The sequence below is a fragment of the Podarcis pityusensis genome (assembly GCF_964106645.2).
Source record: "Podarcis pityusensis genome assembly, chromosome: 1".
In the NCBI taxonomy this organism is placed as follows: Eukaryota; Metazoa; Chordata; class Lepidosauria; order Squamata; family Lacertidae; genus Podarcis; species Podarcis pityusensis.
Genome location: NC_138028.1, coordinates 134501099 through 134518524, shown reverse-complemented (window position 1 = coordinate 134518524; position 17426 = coordinate 134501099). Strand labels below are relative to the sequence as shown.

Sequence of the window (17426 nt, the reverse complement as noted above, 5' to 3'; positions counted from 1 at the left end):
CCCGTGTGGAGTGCATTGTAGTAATCTATATGGAAGGTCAGTAGAACATGGGCAACTGAGGCCAGGATATCCTGGTCCTGGAATGACTGTGACTGGAATATCAGCCTTCCTGGCTTAGCACTCCAATGACAATTTGGAATCTAGGAATCTTTCTTCCAGGAGAAGTGCAACCCTTCCCAGAACAGGTCATGCATCTCATTCCTGGATATGGGAACCACCACCCACAGGATTCAGCCCCAGTTCTCCAAGGACCCCACAGCCCCAAAGCCAGGGAGCCAAGCAACCATCTCCTGGAACTACCTCCTGCTGATGACCCTGTAGGTAGGAAGAGAACGGCAATGCTGCCTCCAACTCCTATTCCAGAAGTTCCCAGAGCTGCTGAGAAATCAAGAAGATGCCACAGGGTTACAGTCCCTCCCCCCACTCCACCCCAATAAAGGGCATCTGTCAGGGCAACACAAGTGCTGAAACGGGGCCTGGAGCCAGATTGAAATGGCTCCAGATAATCTGCTTCCTCCAAGAACACTCTGCAGCTGCTGCCCCCCATCACCTTGCCCAAGAAGTAAATGATAAGAGGCGGGACTAAACTTCTGGATCCAGGGACAGTCTCTTCAAGAGAGGTTTATCGCCACCCCTTTGAAGGCAGAGAACATAACTCACTCTCACAACAAGGCATCAGCTGCTCCTAGACCCATCCAGTCAGTCTTGCTAGTGTTTGTCAGCCTTGATGGGCAGGGAGCAAGAGCATAGGTGTGCAATTGGCATCAGCACCACAAGGGTGCTGTCTGTCACCAGGCTGCAACAATGGAAACTGACCCCACAGGTTGGAATCTTAACAGTTCTCCCAGGACTCCTAATGAGCCTGGACTCAATGAGCGTGGATCCAATGAATTTCCCCCTCAAAGTGCTTTTGCAGCAGGCTAATAATGGAGAGGCACTGGTCAGCACCAGCCCATTTGCCAGCTCTGCTGCTGGAGATGGTCAGAAATTATTTAGAGGATGGGTCTGCCTTCTGAACGTGCTTAAACTTCTATTGAAAAAGAGCTAGCATGTTCAGAACAATTGGGCTTACTGGGGAAATGGGGAGGCTAAACTTGGAGTGAATTGTGCATTAGACCCGTGGCATCTTTCTGCTCAGGAATTCCCAGATTCCAATATAGGGGTGTGTGACACTGGAGGCTCCCCATTCATTGAAACGTGGCCTTCTCCATGTCCCAGAAGTTATTGCAGTGGGGCTGCTGCATGTAGGAACCACACCCATGTGCTGAATAGATGCACAAGAAGTTTGTCATCTGGCAGAGGGTTCATGGGAAAACCATTTCCTACCCGGGCAGCTTGTATCTGTAACTACATTTACCATTAACCGCCACCTCCCCCCCACCAAGCTACTGAAAAACTGGCTGGAGAATTCAAAGGCACGATGGTAAGTAGAAACTGGGTTGTGAGATGGGTGCATGACAGAGCAATGATGTGCCTCCATGTGCCTTGCCTTTTGTAACCAGCAGTGAGCCATGCAGCCGTCAGGGCTGGGAGCAGCTGCTGCTTCAACCCCTCTGACCAGCAGACCTTGCGCAGCTCTTGGCTCATCCTGACACACAGGACTGGCGATGGAAGCAGCGGGGAGGCAGAAAGCACCTTAAGATGCAACCGGGGAGAGAGAAAAGCAAAGCATTCAAAAGGCGGCCTCAAATTAGTGCTGGAATTTAATAAAGTTGTAGAACACCCAACACATATATAAGTGAAAATCTTCAGAGGTTTCCCAGTACCATTTTACTGATAAGTTTACTTTAAAAAATATATATATACTGCTTAATATAGCAGCAAAAACAACTTAATAAAAACCATTAAGTGGCTTACATAAAAACAACAATTCACCAACAGCATCCAATAGCATTTGAAAAAACTAAACTACACAAATAAAAATTAGGAGCCAGAATCCAGGAAAAATTGGGTAAGCCTGCATATTTTAAGGAAACATTTAAAGCTAACTGCCACCTCCACATCACAAATTACCTGAGGGAGGTCACTCCAGGGGGTAGCCTGCTGTCCCTGAAGAGGCCCCCTTATGTGCTGTTGCCAAGGGACAATGGCGTGTTCTCAGTAAACCCATCTTCTGACCTGGTGGTCATAAGCAGGTGGAGGTGGATGCTTAGGATGGCTGTTCCATCCAGTAGGTAAGCTGTGCCATTTTGGTCACATCTATCCCATACATTTAAAATGCATGGCTTCCCCCAAAGAATCCTGGGAACTGTAGTTTTTAAGGATGCTGGGAGTTGTTAGCTCTGTGCAGGGCAAACTACAGTTCCCAGGATTCTTTGTGAGAAGCCATGTGCTTCAAATGTGGTATGGCTGTGATCTAATTCGGCTGCCCACAGACCTAGCCAAAATAAATGATTTCAGTGGAGCAACAGGGCGTACTGTTAAGAGGTGGCGACATCATAATGCCATAGAAACATTCTAAACCTGTTGAGCTTCCTGTGAGCCTTTCAAAGCACTGGGACAAGTGACCTGTCCAGCCAAGGCTGTTCCTTACCAATTAATCCTTCCTCACCAAGGAGGAAGAAGAGGATGACTGAGGAGAGAGAGTGGATGAAAAGGATTCAAGATGAAAATGCGCACCTGAAAAATCAGATTCGGCTGCTCAGGGAAAACTATGAACTCCGTGCTATGTTGGGTCAACAGTGTGACAACGGCAGCCAAGTCCAGTTCTTAACGTCTCCAATTTCTCCTGCATATACTGATGCTGGTTTATTGGTAAAAGGAGGTAAGGAGCAAGCTCTACAAATTTACTTACAAAACATTTTAGAAATAAACAAGTGATAAGCATATTCCTGCCTATGTGTGCATTTGAATTTATATGTGCAGGTCAGCCAGACATGGCCTAGTCTGCCCATCTGCGTAAAATGCTCATTAGAGGAAGAGGCATTTGTAATAGAAACCTGCCTTGGCCGTTGGACGACCCCGTGATCCCAAGGAGAGCTGAGTCTCCTCAGCACCTTCCTGTTTCAGCTTTTGAGCAGAACTGGATGAAACTACGTAGGCTTAGCAAGCCCATTAATTTCATTTGTATGAAATTTCGTTTCATTTTACTTTTTATTTGTATACCGCCTTTCTATGTTGCTATACACAAGCTGAAGAAACAACAGAATAGACAGCAAAAAGTACACACAAAATAGAATCTGATCCAATACAAAAAGTCATAATAAAAACATAAGTTTAAAATAAACAATTTATATCAAATAAAACAATATTAAATAATCCATTAGAAATAAAGTATATACATTCATCAGTGCCATTCGTAGCTTTAGCAGCGGCGTAGCGTGGGTTGTCAGCACCCGGGGCAAGGCAAGTAATTTGCGCCCCCTAACCCCTAACCTGCCGCCGCTGCCAGCTTCTTCTTGCTGCTGCCTGGGCTGGGCTGGTGTGGTTCTCTCCCGCGCTCAGCGCTGCGCTGGGCGGCCGCTGCACTGTCCCTCCCCCAGATAGTCCCTCGCTCTCTCTCCGCACCGCACGCCTGGCACCCACCCCCTCCACAGTGGGCGGCGACCCAGCGGCTCGGATCGGATTCGCACAGCCAGCACTGCAGTGAGAGAGAGTGAGTGAGCCAGGTAGGGGCAGAGAGCTGCGAGTGCGAGCGCGCCCCCCCCAGATGTTGCGCCCGGTGCGGCCGGCCCCCCCTGCACCCCCCACGCTACGCCACTGAGCTTTAGGCAAAAGTAGACAGGTCTCTGTCTTGGGGAGCTGACAATGTCCTTTCCTGAAATCATGAAAGTGGAGCAAATTCCAGGCCTGCAACAGTTCCTGACCAGATGATGGCCCCTGTCATCTGGTTTATGTACTTAAATATTCAATTGCACCTCTACCCGTGTTTAAGGTGGCTAACAGCAAAGAGTTTAGCACAAAAAATGCAATGATAACAATAAAACTAGGTAATAATTCTTTGGAAAATTAAAAGTTTCCAGGTTTGTGTCTTAACATGCTATTCACTCAGTATAAAATTGGGATTTGTTTTTTAAAAACTTGAGCTGGAGGCTGATGTGGCTGAAATTTGGGATCTATTCTGAGGAAGAACTTAAACACGTGTAGTTGGAGTGGGGGAATGGTTGCAAGTCAGAGGAATCGACACTTACCCTGAAGGAACTGGTGCAGGACAGGATGTTATGTCTGCTACGCCTCTGGGGTCTCTCCCCCCCCCCACCTGTCCAGGCATCCATCATTCTCCCCTGCTGCTGCTGCTATAGCAAAAAGGTGCAACTTACTTGTTGCAAAAAAGGGTGCAACTTAGTTCAAGAGATGGGGAAGAAAGATGGCCCCAGAAAAGACAGAATCAGTGCTGAGAATTGCTTCTGCTGAGTAAGTACTATTTAAAGGTAAGGGTAGGTATGGTGTCTGTGTGTATTTGAGGGGGTAGAAAGAGGAGGGTCCAATACATTTTGCTGCATGTGGCGCTGTAGCAACCCCCCCTCTACAGCCACCCCCTCCTCACCACCAAGGTGCGTCACAGCCAAGGTTGGTCAAGTTGTTTTGATACCTGAGGCAGAAAAATCCCTCAATTGCCTGTTCTGGGGAAGTAAAAATTCAGCAATAATAAAGGCTGCTTTAATGAAATTCTCTTCCTCCCCCCGCAGATAAGATCCTCCTTGGTGCAGAGGAGGCAATCTATCTCCCTGTCTTTACAATAAGCCTGCATATTGGGCTGTTGCCATATATTTGGCGGCAATTGTGATTTTCCTCTTCCATATTCTCTCAAGAGGAGTGGTTTGCCTGTTCTATAAAATAACATCTCATCCTCAGACACATAGGACAAATATTTGGGTACCTTCCAAGCTGCATAGCTTGTCTCTTTAAGGATGTATGGCACTTCTGGAACTTTAATCTCAAGTTAATTTTCTTCTCTGGAACAGAGACTCTGACACAGATGTCAGTCAACTACAAATACACAAACTGCATTCCTTGCTGTAGTTAACAAAACTGTATGTGTTGTTGTTGTAGCTCAGTATATTGGAAGAGAAGATTTTGGTTACTGCTCACATGTCATCTCCAAGGAGCCCACTGTCCTGCCCAACCCCAGTGCCCAGTCTCCGCTGAAGCAGCTCCAAAATGAGCCTCCCCCTTTTCAGCCTAGAAGTGGAGAAAAGAAACCCGGACATTTGTCAAGCATGTCGTGCTCCACCATTGGAGGAAAACAGCTGGAGGAACCCACAGAACTGATGGGACTCAAGAAAGCGTGGCTGATGGACGGCCCTTTCCCTGGCGGCGATAAGGCTCAGACCCCCCTAGCACTAAGCATGGGTAAGAAATGGTCACTAGATATCCACTCTGGGGAGGGGAAGAGGGTGTGGCAGTTTATTTTATGGATAATTTAAACAGGTTCCAATTTCAACCCATCAGATCAGACATAGCATTGGTTAGTAGCAGCTATTGCATGTGATAAAGTCCTATCTCTGGGCCTATTTAAATGATAGCCAGCTTCACGTGAGATGCTTTCCTCCCTGCTGCCACCAGACACTGGTGTTAGCCCTGTGCCTCCCTGCGTGTGACTTGTAGGTCATGTCACTGGTTTGCTAGCTGCAGAAGTGGACATTTCTGAATGTCACAGCTATTGGCATGGTTTGTAGTGGTGTACAAAACTACATAAATTGTGTTGCCTTCCTGGTTAGGCTGTTAACAGAAATCCATTGGCAGTTGGTCTGAAGAAGAAGGGAGGGGAAGGGGCACATGACGCAGCTCATAGTGCTGTCAGTTGGAGAAGGCAAGGGAGACGCAGCAGGAGGGAAGCCATATTGTACTGGGGTTGGAAGGGGCCATCAAAGTGTGTAGCATCCAGACCTATTGGACAGGGAAGAGCATGGGAGACTCTCATGCATCAGCGTTTTGTCTTGATGTTTCTTTGAATTTGGAACAAACCTTTTGCTAAATGTGCTTTGTTGTAGCTCACTACAAGGCTGCAAGACTACCCAGTTCAAAAGACACAGCAAGTCATTCACCATCATGGACAGAAGAATTAGCTTCCTCAAACCCTACATGCTTGGCGAGCAAGGAGGAAGCTCAGACCACATTTTCAGATGACCTCAAAATACGCAAAGGAAGTTCTTCCTTGGGGATTTCTGAAAGGCAGTCCTATCACCTTTTGGGCAGTGCCCAGGACTCAAGCGCAGGCAAAGCACAGCTTGAAGAGATGCCCAGGAAGAAGAGAGTCTGGTTTTCTGATGCACCAGACACAGACAAGTTAAGGAAGTCCCATACGTTCTACTTGAATGGTAATACTGAGACATGGCATGGGGCTAGTGTAAAAGACTGGTGTGCCCCCTAGTGTACCCCTTTCCCCTTCCTACTTCAGATGTCTTCTAAAAATCTGGTAGTTGTTTTTTCCTTTGACATCTGGTGGCAGGGTGTTCCACAGGGCAGGTGCCACTACTGAGAAGGCCCTCTGCCTGGTTCCCTGTAATTTCGCTTCTTGTAGTGAGGGAACTGCCAGAAGGCCCTCGGCACTGGGCCTCAGAGTCCGGGCTGAATGATGGGGGTGGAGACGCTCCTTCAGATATACTGAGCTGAGGCTGTTTAGGGCTTTAAAGGTCAACACCAACATTTGAATTGTGCTCGGAAACGTACTGGGAGCCAATGTAGGTCCTTCAAGACCGGTGTTATGTAGTCTTGGCGGCCGCCCCCAGTCACCAGTCTAGCTGCCACATTCTGGATTAGTTGTAGTTTCTGGGTCACCTTCAAAGGTAGCCCCACGTAGAGCACAGTGCAGTAGTCCAAGCAGGAGCTAACTAGAGCATGCACCACTTTGGTGAGACAGTCCGCAGGTAGGGTCTCAGCCTGCGTACCAGGTGGAGCTGGTAGACAGCTGCCCTGGACACAGAATTGACCTGCGCCTCCATGAACAGCTTTGAGTCCAAAATGACTCCCAGGCTGCACACCTGGTCCTTCAGGGGCACAGTTACCCCATTCAGGACCAGGGAGTCCTCCACACCTGCCCGCCTCCTGTCCCCCCAAATCAGTCTTGTCAGGATTCAATGTCAATCTGTTAGCCGCCATCCATCCTCCAACCGCCTTTGTTCCGATTCAGCAGCAAACAGCGGGGTTTCCCCAGGGAAAGTGGCAGGTCCAAAAACAAAACAAAACAAAACAAAACAAAATAAAACAAAACACCCTGCTCAGACCTTAACGTGGAAAGCATGGACGCTTTTCAAGAAAGCCTGGTGCAAAAGGAAGTCTGGATGAGCCCTCAGATAACAAGTTCACCAACAGAATATAGATGGATGAAAGTGTGATTGGCATCTCAACTACCAAGGAGATATATACATTTCAGACAAGCCTGTTTTTAATATAAGCTCTGGCCTCTTATAGCAAAGGCCCAGTATATCTACGAAGTAGCCTCTTTCTTTCACTTCCTTGTAGATCTAGAGATTACTCAGAACAGCAAGAGGAATGGGCGCATCGTGGGAGAGATTGCCTTTCAGTTAGACAGGCGCATTCTTGCGCATGTGTTTCCTGGCATCACAAGGCTCTACGGGTTCACAGTGTCCAATATTCCTGAGAAAATCAAACAGGTGAGACCCAGCACTTTGAGGTAAATTTGTCTTTTTGTCAAAACATTAGTCACTTAGGTCTCAGAAATTTAGTGCAAAGCCTGCTTGGCCATAAAACAACTTCCTAAAGACGTCTATCTATTGGTATCACTCATTATCACTCCATACCCAGTTGTTAAAAACACCACAGTATCACATCCTGTTGAAGAAGCAACCATATCCTGTATTACCAGGGTATACCTTAGTAGTTTCAGTTAACTCTAATGCAGCTGAAAATGACAGAGCAGATTTGTTCATAGGTCTGGAAAAGATTTACATTTCTGCTAAATTCAGCTAAGCTCCTCCTTAGTTTCTACTAAGTGCAGATAAGAGCCATATTTAAATTGTTTTAACTGGAATGCATATGAGAATGAGAGGGAAATTATTGGTCCATATGGTGCCTCCAAATTTATTAGATCCTTATGGGCAGGGCTGGCCCAAAACATTTTGGCACCTGAGGCAAACCACAAAATGGTGTCCCAAAGTGAAGATCTGCCTTGTTAGGAACAAGGTGGGCAGGAGACCACCAGCCCCCTATTAGCCAAGAGGCAACTGTAGAGGCACTGGCAAGAGGCTGTCCAGGCAAAGGCCTCCAAGGAATGTGCCACAACGTTTGCTTGTCTACACTTCCACTTGTCCTGCTGCTTTCCCCCAAGGAAAACATGCTCTTTACCACTGAATCGGGGCAAACGTCAGTTGGGTTTTCTGTACATTGATGCTTGCAAAGAGCTGGTTTTCCTGGGGAAAGTGGAGGGGCAAACAGAAAGGGTGGACGAGCCTTTTGTAACGGAGGCATTGCTCTGACACGGTGATAGGGGGATTCCAGATGGGAGCTTAATCCTGCAGATGGGCCATAGAATTTATTTTGAATCTTATCAGATTTTTTTCCTGGGAACAGCAAATCCTAATGGGGGGGGGGGGAATACAGGCAAGTATTTTGACATCAATGGCATGTGAATCCTGCAAAAAAACTTGCTTGCACTGAAGCAACCATTCCATAATAAAAACCAGTCTGGAAGCAGCCATAATATCAGTAAACCCTTCCTTGTTTAGTTTATGCATAGCAAAATTCTGCCCAGCAATTATCACTTCATTATATTGTTTATCTTTGATTTGCTCTCTTGTCTCCTAAAAGCCGGCAGTAATTAAGTCCATGTTGCCCTGCATCTCTCTGTATCTTTTTAAAAAGCTATTTCAAGAGTCTCAGAGGGAATTCTGGCCGGTTCCACTTAACCATAAATATAATACTGCAATCATTCATAGGCAGCTAATATTCCCACAGTGACTTCTTACTTACTTGGTGTGTTTATCTTGTTTTTGCAGCAGTTATTGCTTGGGATGTGTCTGCTATGGTTGCTAGAAGTCAGCAGATTTCAGTAGAATTATTGCTCCTAACTCAAACTGCGATGCATTATTTGAAATTTAGATAGCACAATATTGTCTGAGGTGTAAACAACCCCAGTGCAATATTTTAAATAAATTGTTTTTCTTTGAGCTGCTGCTTTGGTGGACACTTTCAGTTTAAATTTCCTCAGCTAATTTACTATTCCCAGAAAAATTCTGAATATCTTGTGTGGATTGTGTGGATTCAATGGGCAGAGCTCACGTCTTGTCAGATTCTGGAGACAATTTCTCACTGAGAGAACTCTGTTTCCCAAAATACACACTTACTGTTAATATGTCCACAAATCCATGCCCACTTTGGTCTTCTTTGGTGGGACCCAAGATAATGATATAATCCATTAATGTGTTTGCACTGGTAAAATGCTTGTGTATCATGGCCACAATCCAACATCAAATTAAGCACTCGTAGGTTTCTTGATTTTAGCAACTGAACTTTCGAAGCACAGACCTTTTTGCTTCCTGTTTTGTTAATAAATTCCATTTCTGCATCCATTACTTTACTCTTTCCCCTCTTTCTCCCCCCCCCCCCAAATATTCAGACCTTGCCCAAATTGCACTGAACTTCATAGTTTGCCCTATGGCAGGCAGAAACTTGTTACAAACGTCTAAAATTTCTTCCCTTACAAAACAATGCAACAAAACTTTTGATTTAACTTGACCCTATTTCTCCTCTGCTCCTATTGATGCTAAATTAACATTAGGATCTTTAGCCCTTCCATAAAGTGCTAGCGATAGCTTTTTAAAATGTATATATGTATGTGTGTATATGTGTGTGTATATCTAATGAAAATACCTAGGTCTCCATGAAATCCCTAGATGGCTCTGTGGACGAGAAAAAGTACCGAGCCATGACCCAGCGCTACCTGGACCTGACTGCTCGCCTGGAGAAGATGGGCTACCACGTGGACGTCCACCCGGTGTTCAGTGAATTCCTCATCAACACGTACGGCATCCTGAAGCAAAGGCCAGACCTCAGTTCCAACCCCTTGCACAACAGCCCTGCGGACCTCAGGAAGATGGTGATTGACATTGTCCCATCCAAGTTCCTTGGAGATACCTTGCTGCTCTTGAACTGTTTGTGTGAACTTTCTAAAGAAGACAACAAGGCCCTGTTTGCCTGGTAGTAGTGCACCTGCTGCAGCTCTTGCCCTCAAATCTCTACGGAAAGAACACACAAACAAACATAGCATATATGTAATAAAAGGATATCTGCTGAAAGTGGGCATGGAGTCGTGTGGATGCTTTTTGTATCAGGCTCCTGCTGACTTGAGTTGCTCCTTATGGAAGGGTTTGTTCATTTGCTTTCGGTTAACTGTTACTCTCTTGTTTTTTTATCGACTCTGTACTTTATATCTGACTTGTTCATAGCTGCTATGAGAGCCACATTTGGGCTAGATGGCGCATAATAAAGTTTAGTAAAAATAAACTATATAAGAAAATAAATGTAGTTGTTAGCACTCAGTTCACAAATGCCAAATTAAAGTGCTGCACTGTTTGTTACATAAGGAAAGACATGCCTGCCAGCTCTATTTTTTCCTCACATTCTGCTTGAGATGCAGCCCTTGGGACAGCCTGAATGAGCTTCTGAAAGGCATCTGTTCTCTGTAGCTCATACTCTAGGATTTTGCTTATGACTATTTATTTCCTATATCTGACTAAAGAGCCTTCCCTGGTCTGAATTCTAGCTCCATGTGGTCATTGCAAGGGGATCAGGGGTAAAAATTGTACATGTTGTTCTAAAGGGCCTCTCCCCCCTTGTCAGTTACATGCTGTCTGGGTATGTGGACATCTGCCACGATCCTAATGAATGATTCTAGTAAAAATGGTGAAGATGCATGTATTTGCCTCCAGGTAGAGAGTTGCCAGCCCTGCTCTGGCCTCCTTTGGTCTGCTGATCCATCTGCCATGGATGCTTTAGCTGAGAATCCTGCATTGCAGGGACTAGATTACCATTGAGGTCCCTTCCAACTCAACAGTTCTATGATTCTGTGATAATTGCAGTTTCAGCTGTTTATAGTTACAATGAAGAGTTCTTTGGCTTTGTATGCTCCTTGCAATTCTGCTTGTTCCTTTAAACCACTTCCTGCCAAAACATTCTGTGCTGATAGCATTCCCGAGGTAAGCAAAGTCTACTTTCCTACAGAAATTCTAGAACTCGCTGTGAGAAAGAGCATATTCTCTAACAGTCTTCCAATCGCTTCTGGATGGAACAGCAAAACCACAAACAATTATAATGAAAAATATTTCGGATGCTATAAATAAACTTAGACAACTTCATCTCAGCGAATGTCGTTTCTTATGAACGTATATATCCCACAATATCCCACAACCACACATCAGCTTTTCTATCTCTGCTTGCTTCATGGGCAAGAAAATGTGAAACAACTTTCTTTTGATCCATAGATCTTAAGATGTTTAGCAACACTAGTTGTTTCAATAGCTGTGGAGTTGTGTAGATCTATTTGTCTCCAAACTAGATTTATAGATTCTACACGTGATATTAAATGTGTGATCATATTTGCACATGTGGTTTGTTAAAAACCAAGAACTGTCATATTACAACACCTGCACCTGAAACCCAATCTGGATCAGGATGGTTGGGGTGTTAAACTTTTTATTTCCCTCCCCCACTTTCATTCAGATTCACTTTGGGGGGGGGGCACACAAAAAACCTCCATTGTTAAACTAAACTTGTTGCCCAATTGTGATTATCTAGATAAGCTCCACCTGGAAGACCCCTTAGCCTGTAAAAGAAAAACAACAACATCATACAAGTATTGTGGCCCCTGGTAGGGAAGGAGACTCATTCAGGAATGAGGTTTCAGAGAATAGTGCCCACCTTGTTAGATGCATGAAAGCGAAATTAGCAGCAACTTTCATGCAGTTTTTATAACTGTGGGGTGAATTCTTGTGAGAATAGTTTGACTGTTTTCGAGGTAGCATTTTACTTTAAGGGACAATGTGCTGCTGTGGGATGATGACCAATGATGAAGACAGGCTTCAGAAGCAGAGAGGACAGTCCAAAGTGCCATGGAGGGCTGTTTGGAATAGTTAATGAGAAATCCCGGAGGTAGAGGAAGGCCATTGGCTTTAAGCCAGAGAGTTTCCTGATCCCATAGTTCCATTTTGTCACCCAGAGCAGAAGAGGGGGAAATCATCCAGGACTCCGCACAACTCTAAGAAAGAAAACATAAACAGAGCAATGTCAAAATTAGTGGAGTGTGTCCCCAATTTTTCTGAAGGCAACAACAAAGAGGTAAGTTCAGAATTGGTTTTTGTATAAAGACAGTTCCTTGTGTGGCAATATGGTGGCAATATAATACTGGTGAAACTACAAAATCTATTTTTCCCCTGTCTAAATTAGTTTTGCAAGTCTGAGTTCAAAGCATATTTGAATCACCTGTCCATGAGAAATTAATTTTGAAAACAGTTTTACAGGTGTACTGAAATTCTAACCCCACACATATCAGCTTAAATATACAGAAGAAAACTTCAATCTTCTATTAATAAAACCTAAGTTTAATATAACCAACAGCAAAAATAAAATTAAAAGGGAGAGGAGGGGGAAATACTTCTAAGTGTAAATGTTGTAAAAATTGAAAATACAATGTTTGGGGTAAACTTAATGATTTGACATGCAAATGCAATGCTTTTGGAAGGAGCTTTCTTCTCAGGGTTTACCTGCATTTTTAAAAAATGAAGTGAATGCATATTACTTTTACATGTTACTTTACTAGATTATAAGCCCATCTGCTCTTGGCTGGGTGTGTGGTGGAGAAGCTTCTTAGCAGCTTTGTTTCACTGAAACTCTTTTGCTTTATTCAGAAAAAACACATGATCACACAGAGAAGGAAGAAAAAAAGGAAATTTCTCCTCTCTCACTGTGTCCTTCCAACCTTCTGCATAACATCACCACCATTAACCTGTTGTTTTCTCTTGCTACCCAACGTAGATAGCACACAAAACCTGTCCTGCCTCTATTATGTAGGGTAGAAAGGGTTGGACTGGATACAATCAGACGCCATACTGAATGCCAGACAGTGGACTGAACCTTTCAAAACTGCACTGACTGCAAAACTGCATGGATTTTTTTATTGGTTTCTTAGAATTCCCATGCAATACCAAGTACAAGGCTGCTGGTCAGTTATAAAATAGTACAAAAATATACAATTTTATAACATGCAGAGAATAACATGTGCTGATAAACCAGAGAGAGGAGCTGAGGGAAGTCTGGGGTGGTGGTGGGAGGGTGGGTTTTTCTTTTTTAGGGGTGGAGGGTGGAGGGGAAAAATGGGGGGAAATGTGGATGATGTATTTTTGATAAATTGTTATGTTGAAATCCCTAATAAAAATATTTAATAAAATAGTACAAAAATAGTACAAAGGTGATATAAAATTAACTAACACACCCAATAAACCCACTAAATATACCGGTACCTTCATATCAGGCAGACCCACTTAAGCTTACAGGACTTTTTTGATTCAGCAGCACCATCCCTTGACAGTGCCAGCCCCCCAGTAAGGTAGCCCACTAGCAATAGGTGCCCAGTCTGATTTCCTTTTCTCGGCCTGCTCCCACCGATGTGTCTGTCAACTAGGATAAGGGGTATGGGATTCCCACTGCCTCATGGTGGTCTACTTGGAAACAGGGAAACAGCTGGATTCCAAGTGTCTTCAGCCCCTCCCCCTCCCCCTGCTCTCCCAAGCAGGTATGCATGTGCCAAATGAAAATAATGCACCTAATCCCACACAAAGCAAAACTAGCAGAACCAAACAGCAAAGAGATCTTTGGATTGTAATGGATATCTCATTTGATGTTGATGTGAACAATACATCAATTTAATATGAAGCAGGAAAAGGCAAAATCCACGTTAGGGATCACTAGGAATGGGTTTCCTCTTTTTATTTTTTTTAATGTGACATGAGCATTTATTCACTTAAAAGAGTTGTCACTTTAAAAGCAAAATCCATTCTGAAAGACCTGCAAATAATAATAATAATAATAATAATAATAATAATAATAATAATTTATTTATACCCCGCCCATCTGGCTGGGTTTCCCCGGCCACTCTGGGCGGCTTCCAACTGAATATTAAAAACAGTACAGCATCAAACATTAAAAACTTCCCAAAAGAGGGCTGCCTTCAGATGACTTTTAGAAGTAAAATAGTTGTTTATTGCTTTGACATCTGAAGGGAGGGTGTTCCACAGGGTGGGCGCCACTACCGAGAAGGCCCTCTGCCTGGTTCCCTGTAACCTTACTTCTCGCAATGAGGGAACCGGCAGAAGGCCCTCGGCGCTGGATCTCAGTGTCCGGGCTGAACGATGGGGGTGGAGACGCTCCTGCAAAGCTGCTTTAAGTTGCTTGTGATCCCACAACCAGCAGCCAGTCCAAAGAGCACAAATGGCAGAGCTGCTTTTCCCTGAGCTCATTGGCAGGGGTGTGTGTGCGCTTCAGCCATTATGTATTTTGTGGTTCTTATATTGTAATTTTATGTTGTGAACCACACTGAGGTCTACGGATAACAACCCTGACTTGACCACTTGCATAATATGCACACGCATGGACTGCACTCTTTGATCCGTGGATTTGCTTGCTCCCTGAATAGTCTGAAGCCATGAGCATGAGGTCCATGCGCTCTAACAGGCTCTGCTCTGCACAGGTGATAGATGAGATTGCCAAGGCCATCTCTCAGACCGAGGGCTGCATGCTCCTGGGTGTGGATGTAGGCCCTTCCACCAATCGGACCGTTTACACCTTCGTAGGAAGTCCTGAAGATATAATTGAAGGTGCACTGAATGCGGCCAGAACAGCTTTTCAACATATCGACATGGCAAAACATAAAGGTAATCAGAGTGAGATAAGTGTTAATCATAGAGAGTAAGACAGCCAAACAAGTTTTTATTGATGGCGCCTTGTTCAACTACTTTGCAGCCTTTCTCATACTCTGAGCAGCTTGTTTTGTCCTAGATCCGGAAGAAACTAGAAATAACCTGTGAGAGGCAACGTGTACCTATAAAGGAATGGAATTTGGGATCCCACAGCGCTAGGCGTTTCTACATGCTAACTCTCTGGATTCTGATAGTTAAGGTGGGGCCTATGGAACCAGGTTGAAAGATCAGCCAGCAAAACCAGGTGGCCTTGGACAAGTTCGTCCTTTTCTCCTTTCAGCATAACCTACCTTGTGAAGTTGCTGTAAGGATACAATTTTCAGAAGCCGGAGTCAATAGTAGGTCAGCATAAAAACACCAGTGTCAGGGAAGTTAACTCTGTGCAATGAAACCAGAACAGCTCAAACCCTGTGAGCCCAATAATTCTCCCCAGTAGATCTTGCTCCAATGAGTCGGTTGCAAGGGCTGAAGGGCCCTGTCTTCCCACAGCTCCCTAAGACTCCACCTCCACCACGTCCTTCCCAAACTGCCTGAGACTTCTCTGCCTTGTCTGTCTTCGTTCTGCCCTCTTCATACTGGGAGACCATGGGGGAGGGGAACTAGTTGTTCTCTTCTGCCTCTGAATCGAGACTTATCTCTGCCACAGCCTCTCTCTGCTCACTAAACCCTGTTGCCTCTTCAGCTTCCAGCACCTCCTCCTCCCAGTCTGCTCCCTCTTCTCCCTCTGACCAAGCATCCCACTCCCTGGCTCTGAGCCTTCTCCCCCTGGGGGTTCCCTTGGAGGTTCCCTGGCTGGTGCCTCCCACCAATCCTCTGCACCCAGCCAGTCCATGACAACAATGCAATTACTCTCATGTGTGTTAGCCTGAGCTCCTTGAGTAAGTAACAAATAAACAAATGCAGTCAACAAATGCAATCAATAAATAAGTATTCACCTCTGAGCCTCATGGGAATCGTTTCCAATTTATTCCAAGTTACACAACCTTACAACAGTCTTACTTACCCAACTGTGGATTCAGGAGGAGAGGTCATGTGTCCCTGAAAGCCTGTCACTGAATCCCATAAATAGGAATCTTTAGGAGGAAAATGTAACACAAGTCCACAACAGGTCTCAATACAAATAACTCATCATTAGGTTGCTTTTGAGACACAAATTGCTTTACAATTTACCACACACCTCCTGAATCATAGAATTGTAGAATTGGAAGGGAACCCAATGGTCATCTAGTCTAACCCCCTGTAATGCAAAAATCTCAGCTAAAGCATCCATGACAGATGACAATCCAACCTCCCTTGCCTCAGTATCATGAAACCAAAGCGGACACGATCACTTATTCCCAAGTTTCTGAGTACTTCTACTTCGTCGATCAGTTCTTCCCTGTTGGTGAGGACCAGGTCCAAGATAGATGACCCCCTTGTTGCTTCTTCCACCTTCTGGGAAATGAAAGTGTCAGTGAGGCAATGGAGGAATTTGTTGGACCTTACATTCTAGGCTGAGTTTGAGTTCCAACAGATAATTGGGTAATTTTAGTCTCCCATGACTACCATATCTCTCCATTTTGAATGTCTGGTAATCTGCTCTCGGAAAGCATCATCCAAGTCTTCAGTCTGGCTTGGAGGTCTATAGCAGACACTCACAGGAAGGTCACTGTTGTTTCTCTCTCCTACAATTTTTACCCATATACTGCTTTTGATGTTCCAGGTCATGGATTTCTTCACAAGTGTACACATCCTTTACATATAATGTTCTTCCTCCTCCTCCCTTCCTGTTTGGTCTATTGCTTTTGAGCAAGTTATACCCCTCAATTCCTACCTTCCAGTCATGAGTCTCATCCATCAGGTTTCAGTAACGCCTGTTAGTTCATATTTGCCATCCTGTATTAAGAGTTCCAATTCATCTTGCTTGTTTCCCATACTCTGTGAATTAGTATACAGATGAAACTATGAGTCATTCCCTCCATCTGCTTCCTTCTAGTAGTTTCCTGTCCTTTAGCAGGTTTCTGTAGCACCACCTCAGTTTCCTGTGCACCAGTGAAGCTATTATCCCCAGTACCAGGTGTTCTTCTGTCTTCTGTAATGTTGTCTCCCTTAGGATTTAGTTTAAAGCTCTCCCGATCAGGTTCTTGCCAACCACCATGAGAAGTCCTTCCTCAAGGAAGTGGAGACCATGGTCCAAGAAGCAAACCTTTTTCAGATGACACCACCTGCTGAAGGGTCTTGGGGGCACCGCCCGTTTTTCCTGTTGAAGGTTGGGGCTTGTGTATGTGAAAATGGCAAGCATGGGAACAATGTAGCTGACCCCAAGTCACTCCTGTGTACTTACTAAACTTTTGTCCTCTTTAGTAACAAGATGATGTTACTAAAATACTGTACCAAACACTAGTGTGCTGGTCCCGGGGGTAAGGTACCTTGGGTGTAGCAGAGTCCACACGAAGAGGGGCAAGGTCCGAGGCAGAGAGCCGGGCGGGGAACAGGAACGCTGGAACAGGAGGCTGTGCAGGGAACAGGAGTACCGGATAGTCAGGAACAGGAAGCCGAGCAGGGAACAGGAGTACC

The 17426-nt window shown here is 44.9% G+C and overlaps 2 protein-coding genes across 3 annotated transcripts in view; both read left to right on the top strand.

Moving 5' to 3' along the window:
- Positions 1-2449: 2449 nt before the first annotated feature.
- Positions 2450-10199, top strand: SPATC1L (spermatogenesis and centriole associated 1 like). The gene is made up of 5 exons (XM_080981283.1): positions 2450-2764; positions 4993-5292; positions 5934-6260; positions 7405-7556; positions 9776-10199. Exons 1-5 carry the CDS (start codon positions 2569-2571, stop codon positions 10100-10102), a joined length of 1302 nt encoding a protein of 433 aa, XP_080837409.1. The 5' UTR covers positions 2450-2568; the 3' UTR covers positions 10103-10199.
- A 1885-nt stretch (positions 10200-12084) lies between these two features.
- The window catches only part of FTCD (formimidoyltransferase cyclodeaminase), a 21599-nt gene continuing 16257 nt past the window's right edge, over positions 12085-17426 (top strand). The window contains exons 1-2 of one of the 2 annotated variants that reach the window (XM_081017408.1): positions 12085-12234; positions 14642-14825. In XM_081017408.1, coding sequence (XP_080873534.1) covers positions 12181-12234; positions 14642-14825 — 238 coding nt within the window. In that variant the 5' untranslated portion in view covers positions 12085-12180. Of the gene's footprint in view, positions 12235-14587; positions 14826-17426 lie in introns of both variants that reach the window. The other variant, XM_081017407.1, reaches the window with a different exon arrangement.